Source organism: Bubalus kerabau, chromosome 3, assembly GCF_029407905.1.
Source record: "Bubalus kerabau isolate K-KA32 ecotype Philippines breed swamp buffalo chromosome 3, PCC_UOA_SB_1v2, whole genome shotgun sequence".
Taxonomy (NCBI): Eukaryota; Metazoa; Chordata; class Mammalia; order Artiodactyla; family Bovidae; genus Bubalus; species Bubalus kerabau.
The window spans coordinates 76,966,856-76,984,947 of record NC_073626.1 but is presented as its reverse complement, the minus strand read 5'-3'; the positions used below and the strand labels follow the sequence as shown (position 1 = coordinate 76,984,947).

The 18,092-nt window shown below is 41.5% G+C and overlaps 1 protein-coding gene across 1 annotated transcript in view; it reads left to right on the top strand.

Annotated features, from left to right (window-relative positions):
• MAP3K20 (mitogen-activated protein kinase kinase kinase 20) overlaps window positions 1–18,092 on the top strand; it is a 167,308-nt gene that overhangs the window by 131,700 nt on the left and 17,516 nt on the right. Inside the window, exons 12-15 of the mRNA XM_055572219.1 lie at window positions 529–559; window positions 657–796; window positions 4,408–4,470; window positions 5,664–5,756. Coding sequence (XP_055428194.1) covers window positions 529–559; window positions 657–796; window positions 4,408–4,470; window positions 5,664–5,756 — 327 coding nt within the window. The remainder of the gene's footprint in view (window positions 1–528; window positions 560–656; window positions 797–4,407; window positions 4,471–5,663; window positions 5,757–18,092) is intronic.

Here is an 18,092-nt window from a genome sequence, read left to right as displayed (position 1 = left end):
CGGTAAACATGTGCCGAGTGACAGTCAAGGACTGAGGTCGCTGGGTCCAACCTCATTCTGTGTAGAAAGCTCCATGCTTTAACATGTCTTGGGCCACAAAGCTACTTCATGACCAGGCCTAGAACAGAGGATGCATATTATCCATTTTTCTGTCCACTGCCATGTGGTCCCTGTTTTTCATATAATTCCTGGGTAAACCAGTGACCTTGAACACCCCAGTGGACCACTGGCACATGAATGGAAAAGGCATTATAAGTAAGAATCTTCTCAAAAGGATTTTTAAATGTGTTTCAAATAAGAAGTAAAACCAGTAGTCCTCCAAGGGCCCAAGATCCCCAAAGGGAGGGATATCTCCAATTTGAAAACGTGAAGGTTTAAAACAACGAAGAGCAAGTCTTCAGTTTTCCCTTTGTGGTTGAGCAAGAATTAAACATATTTTACCCATTGCACAACTATGTGTCTTACTGTTAAGTCTAGCCACTGACCATGAATGAATCTGCAAAACCGTGTGTGTCTTCTCTTCCACAGTATTTTTGGGTTCAGCAGCTCGTCAGAAAAGGCAAGTGGAATAACTTACCTTCTTAATTCACAGAGTTAACTTTGCTGGGGACGTGATTGAGTCTAATTTTATTCTGCCTTCTAATCACTCCCTTCAGGTGACTCTTCAGCAGAGATGAGTGTGTATGCAAGCTTGTTTAAGGAAAACAACATTACAGGAAAGCGACTGCTGCTTCTCGAGGAAGAAGACTTGAAAGACATGGGCATCATCTCCAAGGGGCACATCATCCATTTAAAGGTACCTCAGAAAAGAAGGCCGTTTTGTCAGCAAATGTCTACTGAGCGCTTACTATGGAGCAGGTCATGTGTCGTGTTAGGGGCTGAGCTATGGTCATAGTGCCATACTTCATACTGTTGAGCATTAGCTGCTGCCCCCTGGGACCCCTACTTCCTCCACATAATCCGCAAACAAAAGAGTTGGACTTTGGGTCCACCAGAAGTCATCTGGATACACCTGCATAGCTCCCCGTGTCCTCAGGATGTCCCTGGTCTAGTGGAGAAGACAGGTATTGATCGTGCAAAAATGATTAACATGACAGCTTTAAGAAAGGCCACAAAGGAGAGGTGAGGCTGGGCTGAGGAATGGCTTCTGTGAAGGAGTTATGAAGGAATTGAGAGCTGAAGAACCAGGAGGTGTTGAGCAGGTGAAGGACACGGGGAGGAGGTGTTCTGGGAACAAGGCCACCTGTGGAGAGGCCTCAGTGTGGGAGGAAGCGCCATGCGCACGAGGCCGTGTGCGCGGGCAGCGCTGCCAGCCCCAGGCAATAGTAGGAGGCGACTTCCTTCGAGGCCAGACTGGATATCCATTAGGGACCCCAACAATGCCAGAGCATGTCTGTAGACTGAGTGAAGCTTGAACCACCACAGCATCTAAAGCCATGGGAATTGTGTGTTCAGTCTGCAATCTCCCAAATTTTGACCGAACAGACACCACTATATGTATATTCTTATCCCTCATCTTCTCGGGAAATCCTAACATTTCCCCCCAAAACTTTAGTCTTGAACCCTTTCAAAGCTAAACCTCTGTTTTTGTTGTTGCTTTTTTTTTTTTTTTTTTTTTGTCGTTTAACAACCAGATCTAGTTTTTTGTTTCTTTGTTATGTTTTGCTTTTTAGTTACTCAAACCAAACCACACTTGCTTGCATCTGTGAGCACCTTGTTATTAATCAGAGGTGTGTTTCAAGAGAGATCTTATGAGGAAATCAAATTTGCTCTCCAGACCACCTCAACCCAGTGTCAGTGGATGGAGGGGTAGGCACGAGTTAGAAAGGAGAGAGAGAAGAAAGAAGGAAATGTTGAAAATGCAACTTCTTATCCAAACCCACATAGTGACAAAGGCTCTACCAATGCCAACAACCTTTCCTCTTCCTCAGTTGGGGCTACTGATACCGGGCTTTCCCGGGAAGCCTGCCCTGAGGTCCAAAGAGAACACATCCACTCCTATCCTGTGGGCCCTGGAGCCATATAAAGACATCCTTACAGCCCCTCAGCACCCTTTGGATGATGGCTTAGCCTTAACCTATCATCTGCTCCCTCTGAGAAGATGGACAGGAAAGCTCATACACACACATACACCTCAAATGCTGGTAAATAATTTAATCTCAACCTATGACTGGGGGCAAATCCATCCTGAAAAGCAATGCTGGCTTAGATGGCCCACAGTAGGAAATATTCTTTTCTCTCATACAGAGAGAGGAGTTTCAGGGTTCAAAGAGAGAGATCTGGTCAATCTTGTCCTATTTAGCAGATGCCAAAAAGAAGCTCCCAATTCCCCTTTGCCTCTCTTGCAGCCACAGTGATTTCAATATTCCCAGACCCAGCCTAGGACAGTCTAAGTTTCGCTCCATGCTGGTTGGTATCATTAAAGCAAGCAATGTCCAGACTTACTAATTATTGTTCAACAAATACAGTGGATACCTGCTAATCAGAGTCCTGGGCCTGTGAATAAACAAAGAATCCTGCTCTTAAGGAATTTACATCCCAGAAAAGAGATAAAACATGTATATACAGCTTCTCTTAATTCGGAGTCTTGGCAGTTGGGAGTAGAGTGTCTGTCCTGAGTTTCAAAGGAAGGGTGTGTCCAGCATCTGCGGGGACTGGAGACACCCCTCGAACTCCTGGAAGAGTCTGCTTGTGCATAGAAAGACAGTCAGTCCCCAGAGGTCGGGGTCTCAAAAGTCAGGTTTGTAGACCCTCCACCTCTGCCAAAGCCAGGGCCATGTTAACAGTGGCTGTCCCAGGGGTGGGGAATGGTTGGGGGTGCTCAGCCCACAGGTGATACTCTCTTAATCTCAGCTGGGGTCCCAGGCACTTCTGACAAATAAGCTTATATGAGAGGGAAAGAATAAGGGGAAAGGATCATGGAAACAGACCTTTCCATGGGAGGTCTGGGAGCATCCTGCATATATTCTTTTTAAAAAAAGAAAAAAAAAAAGATTCTTTTCCATTACGGTTTATCTTAGGATATTGAATACAGTTCTCTGTGCTATACAGTCAGACCTTGTTGTTTATCCATTCTACGTACAATAGCTTACATCTGCTAACTCCAACCTCCCACCCAACCTCCACCCCCTTGGCAACCACCAGTCTGTTCCCTATGTCCGTGATTCTGCTTCTGTTTTCATAGAGAGGTTCGTTGGTATCATATTTTAGATTCCATGGATATTGGGTTGACCAAAAATTTAGTTTGGTTAGCGAATACATTGTTCAATAAAGTCTTGGTGAAAATGAAAAATGTCTTTTATTTTTACTTAAAACTGAATGAACTTTTTGGCCAAGCCAATGAAGAAAGGGATATATTGCCTATACTCTTGAGGCAATGAAGATAAAGAAAGGATCCTTCAAGTTGGGCCATTCAGGATGGGACACCACAAAGGGACCTCCAGCCTGGAGGAGCCCACCTAGTCCTTGTCAGAGCGCTCTACACACACACCACACACACACACACACCCCATGCCTCCGATCCTGAGGGTGAGAAAGTGCCCTCCATGCTCCGCTTTCCCACTGAGGCAGGCAGGGCATTTTATAAACCTTCTAGGTGAGTGAGCCTCTCAGTCCACAGATGGTAGATCATAAAACTGGAAAGTGGACGGTCTGCCCACTACCCTTTCGCTATTTGATTGTCCTGTTCAGCCTGTCTTGGCTCCCACCTCATTGAGCCTGGAAGCCTGTGTAGAAAGAATAAAGCCAAACATCCAATAAGTGCTGATTACATTGTCAGGTGTAAACGGCTTTCATTTCACTTTAAAAAATGCATCTCATTTTTCTCACATTGGTACTTTTTTTACTCTCTATGTGATATGTTTGGTTCACAGAAAAGCTGGATTATACCTGATGAGTATGAAAAAGAATCATAATTTAAATTCTCCTCCTTTCCTTTAAGAGTTCTTTGTGCTCCATTGGGGGACAAAGCTTTGGACACAGATCCATAGAAAAGCCCGCACAGGGCAGTGAACCCTTCAGTGAGGTTTCACCCTAAAGGGAGCCTCTGGTGATATATTCGTGTTCTTTGTTGTTTTTCCCACAGTTACTCTGGGTGATGACTGCATTCTGTACCCTAGAATATTAACTTGTTAATACTGTACTCTACCAGTGTTTGAAGAAAGCTTTTACTTATTTTTCTACTCCAAGATTTAACATCTTTAAAATATCTTCCTGTTCCATTCAATAATTATAAAACTACCTATAATACTTTGAACAATCAGGTTTATTCTCAATAGATGTTGGATATTAACATCCCCAAGGCATTTTGTGGAATACATAAATAAAGAATGCCTTTATATGTGCACAATAATTTTAATCCTTTCATGGCATTATCAGGTTATTAATAATTTTTTTTTTTTTTTACAGTCAGCCATTGAGAAATTAACCCACGATTACCTAAACTTGTTTCACTTCCCACCACTGATTAAGGTAAGTAAGGTTTTTTCTTACTGAGAAAATGCAACTTTTATTGACATATGCACCTGCCACATCCACACCTAAATTTGCCAATGTCGGGAACTGTTGTTTGAAGTGAAATTTAATCATATCTGTCCACAAAAGGCCCTTTGAGCAAAGTTTAGGATGTGCATATATTGAATACCCTTGTTCCCTGCAAGTTGAAATATTAACAGTACAGTCATGATAAGAACAACACATGTCACCTTAGTAGCTTGGGGACATAAGGGCTAACATTGCAGGTGAGGCCTTCTGGCCTCCCACCTGGCTCTACAGAACTTTGTCCAACATGGAAGCTGCTGAAGGAATTCACACGCTAAGCTCTGGATGACTACTTGCATTGAGGGGTAGGAGTTTTATTGTTTGAATAACATATTAGTATTAATATATTTAACATGCATGCATGCTAAGTCACTTCAGTTGTGTCTGACTCTTTGCGACCCCATGGACTGTATCCCACCAGGCTCCTCTGTTCTTGGGATTCTCCAGACAAGAATACTGGAGTAGGTTGCCATGCCCTCCTCCAGGGGATCTTTCCAACCCAGGGATCGAAACTGCATCTCTTATGTCACCTTCCTTAGTAGGCGGGTTCTTTACCACTAGCATCACCTGGGAAGCCACATATTTAACATATTATATTTTAAATATAGTCTAAAGGTATTGGCATAGTTTGTTATAAAATTAGTAGATACTTGCAGGAAGTACACAGAACTCTTCTCATTGACTAACCATTCCAGTTTTCCATCTCTGAGCCCTCAAATGTTCATTTTGTTCCTCTGCTTGCCCTCCATCTGCAGATACTCTAGGAACTGCATTCTTCTTTGGGAATAGGGTGTAAATATCTTGAGTGTTGTGAAACTTTCAGGGTGAAGGGACAAAGTACATTTCTAGGGAAAAACTGCACAACACAAGATGCATTATGAAAAATGTAAGATGGTGGCATTCAGTTTGTATGCCATGAGACAAATCATTTGACAAAGTTCTCAAAGGCTTAATATGTCGTTTCTCTTGCTTTAAGCAATTGGAATGTGTGGCATAATAAAAAAAAAAAAAATTAAATAGTAGATTAGAATGGAAAAAGAAGTGCTGGGAAATCATCTCCTTTACATGAGAAGTAAAAGTAAAAACACTATACGAAATAAACAGTGCTTGGTTTTCTGTTTCAGGGCTCAGTAGGTGAACCAGAAGAAAATGAGGAAAAAATAGTGAATCTTGAACTTGTTTTTGGTTTTCACTTGAAACCAGGGACTGGCCTACAGGTAAATCACATTTTAAGTCCTTTGGATAAATTTCAGTCTAATTTACTCTTTTTCTCTCCTGGAACTCAGTGGTTTTATATACCCCCTACCAGCTGGTAACATGATTCTGAGTAAATTTATAGACTTTATAAAATAGAATTTAGTTGAAAGGCTGCCAACTGCCTCTGTAAGCCAGTCTAGGAATCTTTCTCATCTAGCTGAAGAGTCCTGGGTGAGCCACTCAAACCCTCAAGGAAACTCATTGCAAACCATGGAGGATGAGGGGAAGGGGTTAAGGTTGGGGGCACAGACAGTAGAGTAATTGTTTGTGCTTCCAGGTATCACAAAGAAATTGATTCCAGTTTCTTTGGGGTTTTGTTGTTGTTTAATTTTATTTTTTGGCCATGCTCCATGACATGTGAGGTCTTAGCTCCCTGACTGGGGTCAAACCCGGGGCCCCTACCTTTCAATCATGGAATCTTCACGACTGGACTGCCAGGAAAGTCCTGCCAGTTTCTTTGTTTTTTAAGGGAAATCACTTTTATCATATTGAGAGTAGAACACCACCGAGAATGGAACTGTAGGCAAAATGGAAACCTAAATTATCAGCTCTAAATGGGGTGGCAGGACTTTTGACCAATTCTCATTCACTTGGAGTGCTACTCGATGTTATTTTTAGAATCTGGGCAAATGGTGTGGGCTAGATGGCATGTGAACTGGAATCATAATAGGTTTCTGTTACTTTGGATTACTATGAATAGCTCTAATAGTGATCACGTCTGCTAATAGGGACCACTCATTGTGTTCCCGGCATGCAGGACTCAGGTGTAGTGCTATTTCTCCTCATTTTACAAATAAGGAGATTAAGGATCTGAAAAGCTAAATAATTTGTCCAAGGGTTACATGGCTAGCAAGTAGCAGAAGAAGGATCTGAATGCAAGCCTCGCCGACCCCAGAACCAAGCTCTTAACTACTGCAGTATTGGTACCTTTCCTTTGATGCCACAGAGAGACCTTGTAAACACAACTCTTCACTACCTGAGCCCGCTGCTTTGGGAGAGCTGGTGGGGCTCAGCTGGCCCACTGGCCCTCACTAATTAAACCTTGCTTACCCCAGGCCATTCCTGGAACCAGCGCTTGGGAATGATAGGAAATTGTTGCAAAGGGTTAGTTTCACCTGGGGCTTCAAAAGATACTCTTTCTAGACTCCTGACAGAGTGTTTTACCTGCACCACTGCCGGTATATTGATGCTCTCGCTGAATGGAAATCTTAGGCTCCTTGTTTGGGCCACAGAACTTGGATGAGTGAAAGCTGCTCTGACTCCAGGTGTCTGGTGTAGGAACGCTTTTCTTCTTCCTCTGTGATCGGATCACTGTCTATTCATTCCTGTGGATAGAAACAGCTTTAGAAAGGGGCATAGGAGAGTAAGCTCCTCTCCAGCAATAACCAAGGGCCCTTCCAATCCTGAGAGTCTGTGCCTGTGGATACCCCAGGTCCACCTGGTGATAAATAAGTTGCACATTGTAATTTGCCTTCTTTGGCATCTACAGCTCTATGGGACTTAATTTATGAGTATTCTGTGTTTAAACATTTTTATGGCTTGTAGGAGGTAAAAGAAGGGGCAAGAATTTTCTTGAAAAAGACTTGTCAAGAGTAGTTACAGCCAAGAAAATTATTTTCAATTCACAAAGAAATGACTTGTTAATACACACATAGTAAAAATCAGAAGCTATAAATAATATTGGAGACCAAATACAGTAGTCTGGTTTTGACCATGATAGTATAGACTTCTTGAGTCATTGCTTATCCACAAGGCCTCAGGTCACTGGAACTTTTGATTATTTGCTGATCCTTGGTCACCCATGCAGAATAATAATTTCATTCATCCACTTAGCAGAAATTTACCTAGGACCTACTGTGTGCCTGGCTCTCTGCTAGATGCTCAGAATACAAAGTTTAAAAGTATAGTACTGCCTTGCAAGAAAGCCATAGTCTATGGGAAAAAATAGACAAGATCAATGAATGGTTTTAATACAGAATGATGCATTTTTACAATATCATGCACATCATTCAGTGAAAGCACAGTGGATGAGACTGAAAGGGGTGCAGAAAGGAGTCAAAGGAGGATCTTGACATCTTCATGGTAGAGGTTATGCTTGAACTAAAATTTGAAATCTATCAAGAACTGTTAGGTTAGGGAGAAGGCATTGAAGGCAAAAGGGACAGCATGTACAAAAGTTCAGAAGCTAGGAAAACACAGGCAGCTCTTCTTTGGGCTAATTTCTATGAGAGCTCACAACTCAAACCTCTCTCTCTCTGGGGCAACTTAGCATAGGGTGGGTAGAATAGAATGGTGAGAGTTTAAGGAAAAAGGGTGACTGGAGAACAGGAAAAGAACTGTCTTGTGTGCTAAGCTAAGGAGTTTGAAGAAGGCTAAGCATGGCGTAGAGAATCTTCCCTGGTGGCTCAGTGGTAAAGAATCCTCCTGCAATGTAGGAGATGCAGGTTCAACTCCTGGGTCAGGAAAATCCCCTGGAGAAGTAAATGGCAACCCACTCCAGTAATTCTTGCCTGGGAAATCATCCATGGGGTCACAAAAGAGTCGGACATGACAGCGACTGAACAAGAGCGATTCTATTTATGTTTTAAATGATCTCTCAAAAGCACAGATGAGCTGGATGAATTAGAAAGCACTCAGGATAGAGTGAGAAAGGCCTGTGTGTGGCAGAGAGACAACCAGGTGGAAAGGGACAGGAGCTGAGGCTATGAGAGTGCCATGGAAGTGCATGCATCCAAAGAACTGATCAGACTGGAGTTGAGGTCTGAGGGAGGAGCCAGGATGGTGCCCAGGTTTCTAGGGTGAGCAGCTGGCTAGATGACATTATAATGCAATAGATGAAAAGTGAAATATACAGTGCAAATGTAACACCAAGGTGCTAAAAGTATAAAGCAGTAACTGGAATGGGTGAGGTTAATTAAGAAAAGAAAAGCTTTCCCCCCCACCCCCAATTTTTTGGCTGTACCTGTGGCTTGCAGGATCTTAGTTCCCCAACCAGGGGTTCAATCAGCAGTGAAAGCGTGGAGTCCTGACCTCCAGGGAATTTCCAGGAAAAGCTTTTTTGGAAGGGATGTTTTGAATATGAGCTTGAAGAGGCTCATGGTCCTTTGCAAATAATTTTCTGAATATAATGTTTAAAACTTAGGCTTAGAGAGTCCTTCTTTCTGAAGAGCTCAAGTTATTTCATCCTTGTCACCTCATTTACCCCCCTTGGCATTTCTGTGAGATGCATAAGGCACATGGTATTGTCATTTTTGATTAGAGAAAGTGTGTTACCAGCTTAGGGTGAGGAGAGGATAGAGCTGAAACAAGAAATTACATCTTCATCATAACCTTTATATTAAACATGTACTTGCTCTCATTCCTGGCCCAAGATATTTAAGCCATCTGGAGACATTCACAAAATAATCCTCGAGTAAATTAGTGTCCAGATCTAAATTACCCAATTATGTGCTAGGCTATATCCTAACATTATGAAATATCTTCTCACAAATGTGCTTTAAATTGCTATTTCAATTCCCCACATGAAAACCTTGTTACATTGACCCTTCAAGGTGGAACCCAAGAGAAAAAGACATCCTCAAAATTCCAATTAACTGAGTTCCCATAAGCCCATCTTTATGGAAAAGGTGCAGCCTTTACCCCCATCTCCATGACTGGAATAAGTTAAATGAGAACATTGAGGCTTTGGAAGTTCTCTCCAAACAGTTAAAATGAAAGATGTGTTCTAAAGGCAGCTATTGGGAATAATGTATGACAATGACTTTATCATGAAAATAGTAGCTGTGTTTTCCCACTGCCTCTGAAAAGGACCACCAGCTAGCTACCACTTAAAATTGGTTTGTGGTGCAGTAACTGGCCTACTGAGAGGAAACAATGGAAATATGGCCTTATCCACAAATATACAAATATATGTAGAAAACAAAGGCTTTCCTTGTAAGACCTGTCAACTTTTATGGTCAAAGAACTCAGCCTAAATTCTTTTTTGTAAGCTTCATTTTACAACCAGATGGATTATGGCACATAAGTGAGACCAAACCAAGGAAAGCCTTTCACGTCTGGGAGCCTGTGCCAGCTCCAGTCGTCAGAGCCCCTGACTGTGACCTCAGTCTTTGCTGGTCAGAGCCCCTGACTGTGACCCCACCTCTCGAGATGACCAGGCCCTCATCAGACTCCAGCACCGTAAGTGATTCAAGAATTTGTCCACCAATGAAACCAACATCCTTTTTCCTTTCCTTTTCTGAGACAACCTGGCAGGGGAAATAATTGGACCAAAGGCTTTCCTGACAATTTAAATTAATAAGAAGTTGAGAATGAGTTTCACCCATTTACCCATTTCTACAGAGTAAAATTAATTATCAATTTAAATAACATTGTGCATTGAGGCAGCCTCGAAGTTGACAGTGGTATTGGCAGAAACTGGGGCTTTCTCAGCTCAGGTTTCCTGGGCGAGGTGCTTAAAATGCTTATGATAATTATTATTATTTCATACCTCTCCCAGACACTGTGGCAAGTACCCTGCAAACATTTTTCTGGTGTAATCATTATAACTCACCCTCACAGGGAGCAGTATCCCTGTATTAGACCAGGAGGAAATGAAGGAGGGGAGAGGAAGAGCTCCTCCCCCAGAGCCCCTACCTAGTTAGGGGCAGGTCCAGCCCAAGGCCTCAGCCGCCATGTCATACTGCTTCTTTTTGAAAAGTATCATGCGTGCATGCATGCTAAGTCACTTTAGTCATGTCCAACTCTTTGCGACCCCCACCAGGGTCCTTTGTCCCTGGAATTCTCCAGGCAAGAATACTGGAGTGGGGTGCCATGCCCTCCTCCAGGGGATCTTCCCGACTAAGGGATTGAACCCAGGTCTCCTGCAGCTCCTGCATTGCAGGCAGATTCTTTATCACTGAGCCCTTGAAAAGTATCAGATTCAGTCCCCAAAAAGGTGCATTGGCAGTAAAAAGGCAAACATTTTTTTGGTCATTTAATACTAAACCACCACTATTTTTGTTTCATGTGGAGGGTGCCTTGTGTTTGTAACCTAAGGCCTTTGACTTGCTACAGAAGGAAAGCAGCTTACAGAATCTCAGGCAGCTTCATGCACTCCCCAGGGTGGCAACCACCCTTTTTATTGGAATATTCAGGTGCATAGAGTTTCTTATTATATCTCTTATCAACTCGCCAGTCAGGAGCATTGATTCTCAAATTGCCAAGGAATAAACTATCAAATTACCCAGCAGTTTTCTCACCGAGCTCCTTTTGAGACTCTGTGTCATAAAAATTCAAAAGCAGAGATAGGAGGGGACTCTCCGAGGAGCCATCCATTCCTGTGAGTGCTGGACAGTCATAGACTTTGCTCCTGAGTCCTTAGTCCGTTTTCTCCCCCATGGGGCGAGGAAACCTGATTGAAGCTGGGATTCCATGAGTCTAAGTGGATCCCTGCGGTAGAGAAGAGATGGGCTTAGGGGAGAAGCCTGGGGAAGGACACCTTGGCTCCAGCGGACCCTTAATTAGACAGGCTTCCAGCAGCATTTGAAGAGGCAAGCAAACCAGAAAGAGAAAACAAGAGGGACATTTGGAAAAGGTGGAAGCGGCACTAACGGCCGCTTCAGAGTAGAAGACATTCACGTCCCCTCCCCCTCCCTCCTTCCACCCGGCCCTGTAAGCAGCTGGCCCCTTTCTCCCACTCCCCAACCAAGGAAATTCAGTCAATGGTTTCGCTTCTCTGGTTGTTTCATCTGTAGGTTAAAAATGCTGCTTTTTACAAATACTTCCCACTCACTATTGTGCTTCTACATCTTTATTAGATTGCTTATAAAATGCGGCATTTAATAAACTTTATTGAATCTCCAGGCCCTTTCTCAAAGCACTATAAATATCAAAAACTGTCAAATAGGGCTTTTTTCCCCCCTATTATAGAGTTTTTATAAATGGATAGATAAACATGAATAAAATAGAGCACAAAGAAAAGGATTTTGTAAGGAAGTAAAAAGCCAACACCTTTTATAATTTCAGAAGAACTGAAAGGCAGCGCTTCGCCTTCCTTTGATATGTCTAGCATTTATGAAAAATTCAGTGTACGAAAGTTGATTTTGCATGACCAACTGTTTTTGAGGATAAAGATATATGTACACAAGTACGCATTTGTACTCCTCGGTATATAAGCTTGCATTGATAGGGTTCTGTAAGAAATACAAGTTTTAATTGACAGCAAAGGAACAAGTACAGTTCAGAACTTGACCACATGACGTGCTGCTGATTTCTAATTAGCATTGGTTATATGCTTTGTCAAACAGGCCAGGCAGCCTCCTACAGAACTAAGACAAAACTGGAGAGGTGTCCAGTACATCATTGCTGATGGATTGATAGTCATGTGTAGAAATGGCATGCCAGAATATGTCTAGTAAATGGAGAAAACAGCCCTGACTTGTAGTGTTTGCAGTTTTCCATGGTGTCAATACTCCTACCATAGCCAATTTCAAATTGCCAATCTGACATCACCGAGCTCAAAGTTGGAAAGAGATGAAAGTAATCAGCTCATGAGGCCTGGCCCCAGCACAGACTGGATCACTCTTAGTCTTCTTGATCAAGATTATGTGGTCCTTTGAAAATCATGAGTAGCAAGGAAGCATGCATGATGAAACATAGGTTTAAATAAATCACAAACATATTACTGCTGGTTTCCAGCTATATTAAAACGTGTAGTTAGCTCAGAGAGCTCCAAGCTCCCCATGAACCCAACTGTTGGCTTAGATCCCCTTGGGTGGCTGTTGGCTCGTACGGCTACACTGACCATAGTGTATGAATCATACCTTAGGATTTGAGTTTGTAAAAAGTAAGAATATAATTATAGAAACAGAGAAACAAAACTTAAATTTGTGACTGCCTTTTAAAATGGCTCTAACAGCCACTCTCGGCAACTCCATGATGGCAGGCACAGTTGATGATAATAACAGAGATCTTTGCTTTTAGAAGCAGGTTTGGAAAAGTCTCTGTGGATCTGCAGAGAGAAGGCCTCCATAACTCACAGTGACTTGTGTATCCTGAACCAAAATTTAGATCTTGGAAATAATCAACTGTAAAAGGACAGATTATTTGAAGTCAAATTAAAAGAACTATTTTGGAAAATCAAAGATATATAACAACCACGTCAACATTAAGATGTGAACTGAGAATAAGTAATGCCTACCAACTGGGACAATCTTGTTCTTTCTTTTTTCAAAAAATTGTATTTCTAAAAGAAAAAAAAATGTATTTCTTGGAGTCATCTCTGGAGACATGGGAGGAGGCAGGAGAAGTAAGTAGGTAAAAGAGCTGTTTTGGTATTTTGAGTAAAAGTTTCTTGTATTTTGAGTAAAATACTTTTGTATTTTGAGTAAAAGTCCTGGGTAAAAGTTTATTTGCAGCCCATTCTGTAAGCCAGACCACTTTCTGTATTGGTTAAGAAACCCAGTTGGAGACAGAATAGATTCTTAGTTATTAAAAAATCAATAAGAAGATTTACCATTCTTTTTTTCCGAGATGAATACTTAGTACCTTCCAATTTCAAATACAGTTTAAAAATAAGTAAATAAAAAAGCCTTTTCCAAATATGTCAACTAACATCTGAGCCATTTTGGGTAGTCAAGTATATAATGCATCATACGAAAGTATACCTCACTTGACTTCTCACTTTATTTTAGCACCATCCCTAAAGTCTTTTTTCCACCCATAACTCAAATAAAAACCCCCCAAAAGGCAACACAACAACCTTATCTCCAGTGGTGTCTAGTTGGCACCGGTCTGCCCTGACCTTAGACACAAGCCATTGTTAAGGGTATAATGCATTTACATATTTTGCAATAAAACATCAGTTATTTGCATTACTGTGTCAAGTTTTATTTGATTCTTTCACCTAAAAATGACTCATTTTCCTTTCTTGTATTTTAAAAACCAACTACTCTAAGCTTGTTTGAGAATAATCAAAAATTGCCCATTTAGCTAGAAGTCATTTTCTTTTCAAAAGGCAAATGTTATTTAATCTTTCAGCTGTTCATTGTGCCATCATAAATACTTTCTTTTCAGCACAGTTGTGGGGACTGAAATGAGCCCACTAATTGCCTCCCATTTCGACTGACATGTGGTGGTTTAGTGGAAAGAGAACACAGCAGGGAGAAGGAAATAGGAGGCTGAGAAAATGAGAGCTAATTATTTTCACTGCCTCATGTCAGGCTCTGTGTCAGCCTTGTTTTTACAAACTGGAAGGTTTAGCACTAAATAAAACAAACTGGCGTCATGTTTTTATATACTGGCAGTGTCATGGAAGCAGCTGCACATCTCAAAGACAATATAATGCCTGCGTTCGCATGGACACCATCTGACAGACACTGTGAGCCACGGCTAATGAGGACATCACAGTGGTGCCAAGTGAAAGGTGCTGAATTATGTATGATTCTTCATCAGTACAGCAATAGTCCTGTACATCATTATGAGACATTGTTTTGCTGGAGAGATTAAAACATTCTTAGTTCCAGACCCTGCAACCTATATGCGCTGAAAGAGGTTATTAATGGAATTTTTAGGGAGAGTTTCTTGTGGATTTCTTTGGGGTTGAAAAACAAATCTCGTGGGACAAAGCTGTGATGGGTCACGACACTGTATAGATAAAGAAGAGAGGCAAATTAACCATACTTGCATTATCTTCCTTTTAAAGGCAGCATAATAAAATAGAGTGTAGCAGGGTTATACATAATGATAAATAACCCAGGTGCTATCATGGGATGTTCTTCTCTCCTGCCTTTAAAACAGCAGGTTCCAGCAGCTGAGCGAGATAATAGCAATGCATGTAAAGGAGCCTTCGGAGGCCTAAATCATCAACATCTTACTACTTTTAATACCAGCATGACCAACATTTCTATCATGTTTTTATTTCATCTTGTATGACTTCTTACATTTCAAAATAGTCAGTCGCCTGCTATGAAACTCTTTCCCTTTTTCCCCCTTCTTGAATCTTAAAAAGTTTATTTCGACCTCTGTATTTTAGATTTTAAAATATGTCCTCAGTAGAGGCTTTTTTTTTTTTTTAAGGTGGAAGGGCCTCTTTGCTAGAATCTTGGGCATTCTCCAGTGGGATTTTACTTTTTCTGGTCATGGGGAAGGGGGTCATGGACATGGGGATTTTAAAAACCTGTATCTCCTCCATTTGACTTTGCATGCCAAGTGTAGCTAAATGAACTTGCTACAAATCTCCACGCTATAAAATCCCAATTTTGTGAAGTTCTATAGCAGACAAAATTAATCTATGGTGGTAGAAATTGGGTGCCTCTGGTTGTGGAGGAGATGTCAACTGGGAAAGGGCATGAGAGAATTTTCTATGGCAGTGGAATATCTTACCTGTTTAGGTAATTTGTTGTCGTTTAGTCTCTAAGCCATGTCCGGCTCTTGCAACCTCATGGACTGTAGCCCGCCAGGCTCCTCTGTCCATGGGATTTCTGAGGCAAGAATACTGGAGTGAGTTGCCATTTCCTTCTCCAGGGGATCTTCCCAACCCAGGAATGGAATCCAAGTCTCCTGGATTGGCAGGCAGATTCTTTACCACTGAGTCACTTGGGAAGCCCATTTGCGTAATTACATAGGTGTATACAGTTGTTAAAATTCATTGAACTGTACACTTAAAAACCTGTACACTTTACTGTATGCAAATTATGTTGTTCAGTCAGCTAGTGTGTCTGACTCTTTGTGACCCTATGGACTGCAGCACGCCAGGCCTCCCTCTCCCTCACCATCTCCCGAAGTTTGCCCAAGTTCATGTCCATTGCATCAGTGATGCCATCCAGCCATCTCATCCTCTGATACCTCAATAAAAAATACATTAAAAAATTTTTTTTCATGTCTGTAACCTTCAGATAAAGATCATCTATAGGAGCCTGAAAGCTCAATGTGGAGATCTATTTCCCCCTCATATGTCCTGAATAATCTTGCTCCTAGATTTTTAAAGATTTACCTATAATGTTCATGTTTGTGATAAGATTTTGGTAGAAAAAAAAAAACAGAGATTGTTGTTTTTGAATTGCCCAGAACTTAATATAATATTTATGTATAACTTTTATGCTAACTTCAATCACTTTTTCTATTTAGAAACTTTACCTCTATCCTGATATCCTGATGAGTTCTTTTTCTTTCCTTCCTTCTTTCTTTCTTTCCTTTTTTTTTTTTTTTTTTTTTTTGTGAGAAGGAGAAGGGATGTCTATGTTTAGAATCACATGTATTAGCCTAGGACTCCAAAGAATTTTAAACAGCTTGCAGAGAATGTAATAGTGATTTCTCACAAAGAGATACTTAATTTAGCATTAACAGAGTGTTGTTTAGAATGTTACCTTCACAGTGTAAGAGTTTCTGTTTTACTTGGCCAGTAATCTTAATTCAGAAAAAATTTTCATATAATTGGCAATGCAGAAGCAGTTCAAATGGAATGCTTTCTCATCCTCCATTAACCACATACTTGCTCCTAAAATTATCCAGGTATTTCAGCAGCTGCTGAGATAAATGGTACATATCCTGGGAGCTCAACAGAATTCTTTTTTTCATCAGTTTCCAATGCAAAACTCCCCTCTCCCCAACAGAATGTCACCCACATCTTGTAGGTTTGCCCTGAGGGGCAGACTGTCTAGCTAGTACAGAGGTTTTGCTCTTCAGCCCCCGTGGAGGAATTCCCAGGCTTCTGCTCCTGCTCCATTGCCTTCCCCCTATGGATTAGTAATTAGCACTCCCCAGAGATGTCCAGGGCACAAATTCGAACAGTGGGGATCTTCTTGGGTGGGAATCTAATTATGAAATGAAACTCTGTGGTAGTTAGGTCCTGCTTGTGCAAACAGAAGGGAGAAGGTTGTTTCTGCTTTGGAAAGTGGCAGTCCTCCCTAGTCATGAAGCCTAAGCCAGGGCTGGAGGGAAGTGTTTGTGACTCCGGATTCTGGCCCAATCAGTCAAGAAAAGGAGCTTACAGACAGTGAAATGGTACCATATTCACGTTTAACAATGGTCTTTTTCAACAAAGGAGAGGGAAACTGGCTCTGTGGACTTATTGGAGACTCAGTATTTCCGTCTCTGCCAGGGAGTCCTACAAAAGAACCCACGAGATAATTTGGACTACTTGTTGACTTTGGAAGGTGGAACTCCTCTGGACTGTAATTCTTACTTTTGTTAACCCATAACAAGGAAAGTTCAGGATTCAGACAAGTCTGAGGGGAAAGCTACTCTTCATAGCACAATAGGTCTACTTGATTTAGTTCTGAACTCCACTTCTTGCTCTCTGTGTGATCTTGGTCAAGTTAACTTATCCTTCTGTACTTCAGCTTCCTCGTCCAAGATAAGGCTCTCTGGCTGTCCATCACATTTCATAGCCATTGTCCCTGCGGTAATCTGCTGGTTTCTATTAGGAGGGCCACATCAGATCTGTTGAAACTGGAAAGGGCAGAATTGGTGCTATCTAATCCATCTATGTAAGAAGATGTGAGGGTTTTTTTACTTCTATTGACTTCATAAAAGCAGTTGTGGTTATGTTGCCACTTGGCTACACCTTCTTTTTTCCAACAAAGTCCCTGGCACCAGAGTTAGTCACTGTCCTCTGGGTCAAACTCCTGCCCAAGGAAGCTGCTTTGACACAGCCTGTCCACTCTGGCCAAGTCTCTATTCTAGACACTCTTTGGACCTTCCTGCCTCACTCACCTTCTGGCCCGCTCCCTTAGATGGCTGCTAGATGACAGGTTGGCTAATATAATAACAAATGGGAACTCTGTTGGTGACCAATATTGGCAACAATAGTAATTATTTCTTTTTTTATATTAAAAAAATTTTTATTGAAGTATTTATAATGTTGTATTAATTTCTACCATACAGGAAATATATATGTTTGTGTGTTCAGACACTTCAGTAGTGTCTGGCTCTGTGCAACCCTATGGACTGTAGCCTTCCAGGCTCCTCTGTCCCTGGGATTCTCCAGGCAAGAATACTGAAGTGGGTTGCCATGCCCTCCTTCAGGAAGTCTTCCCAACCCAGGGATGGAACCTGCAATCCACATCTCTTACGTCTCCTGCATTGGCAAGTGGGTTCTTTACCACTAGCGCCACCTGTAAAGTCCTATATATATATATACACACACACATATATATGCATGTATATTCTTTTTCATATTTTTCCATTATGGTTTATTATAGGATATTGAATATAGTTCTCTGTGCTATATAGCCAACCCTGTTTATTCAATCTATACATAGTACTTTGCATCTGCTAATCCAAAATTCCCAAGCCATCCCTTCCCCAAGAAATTG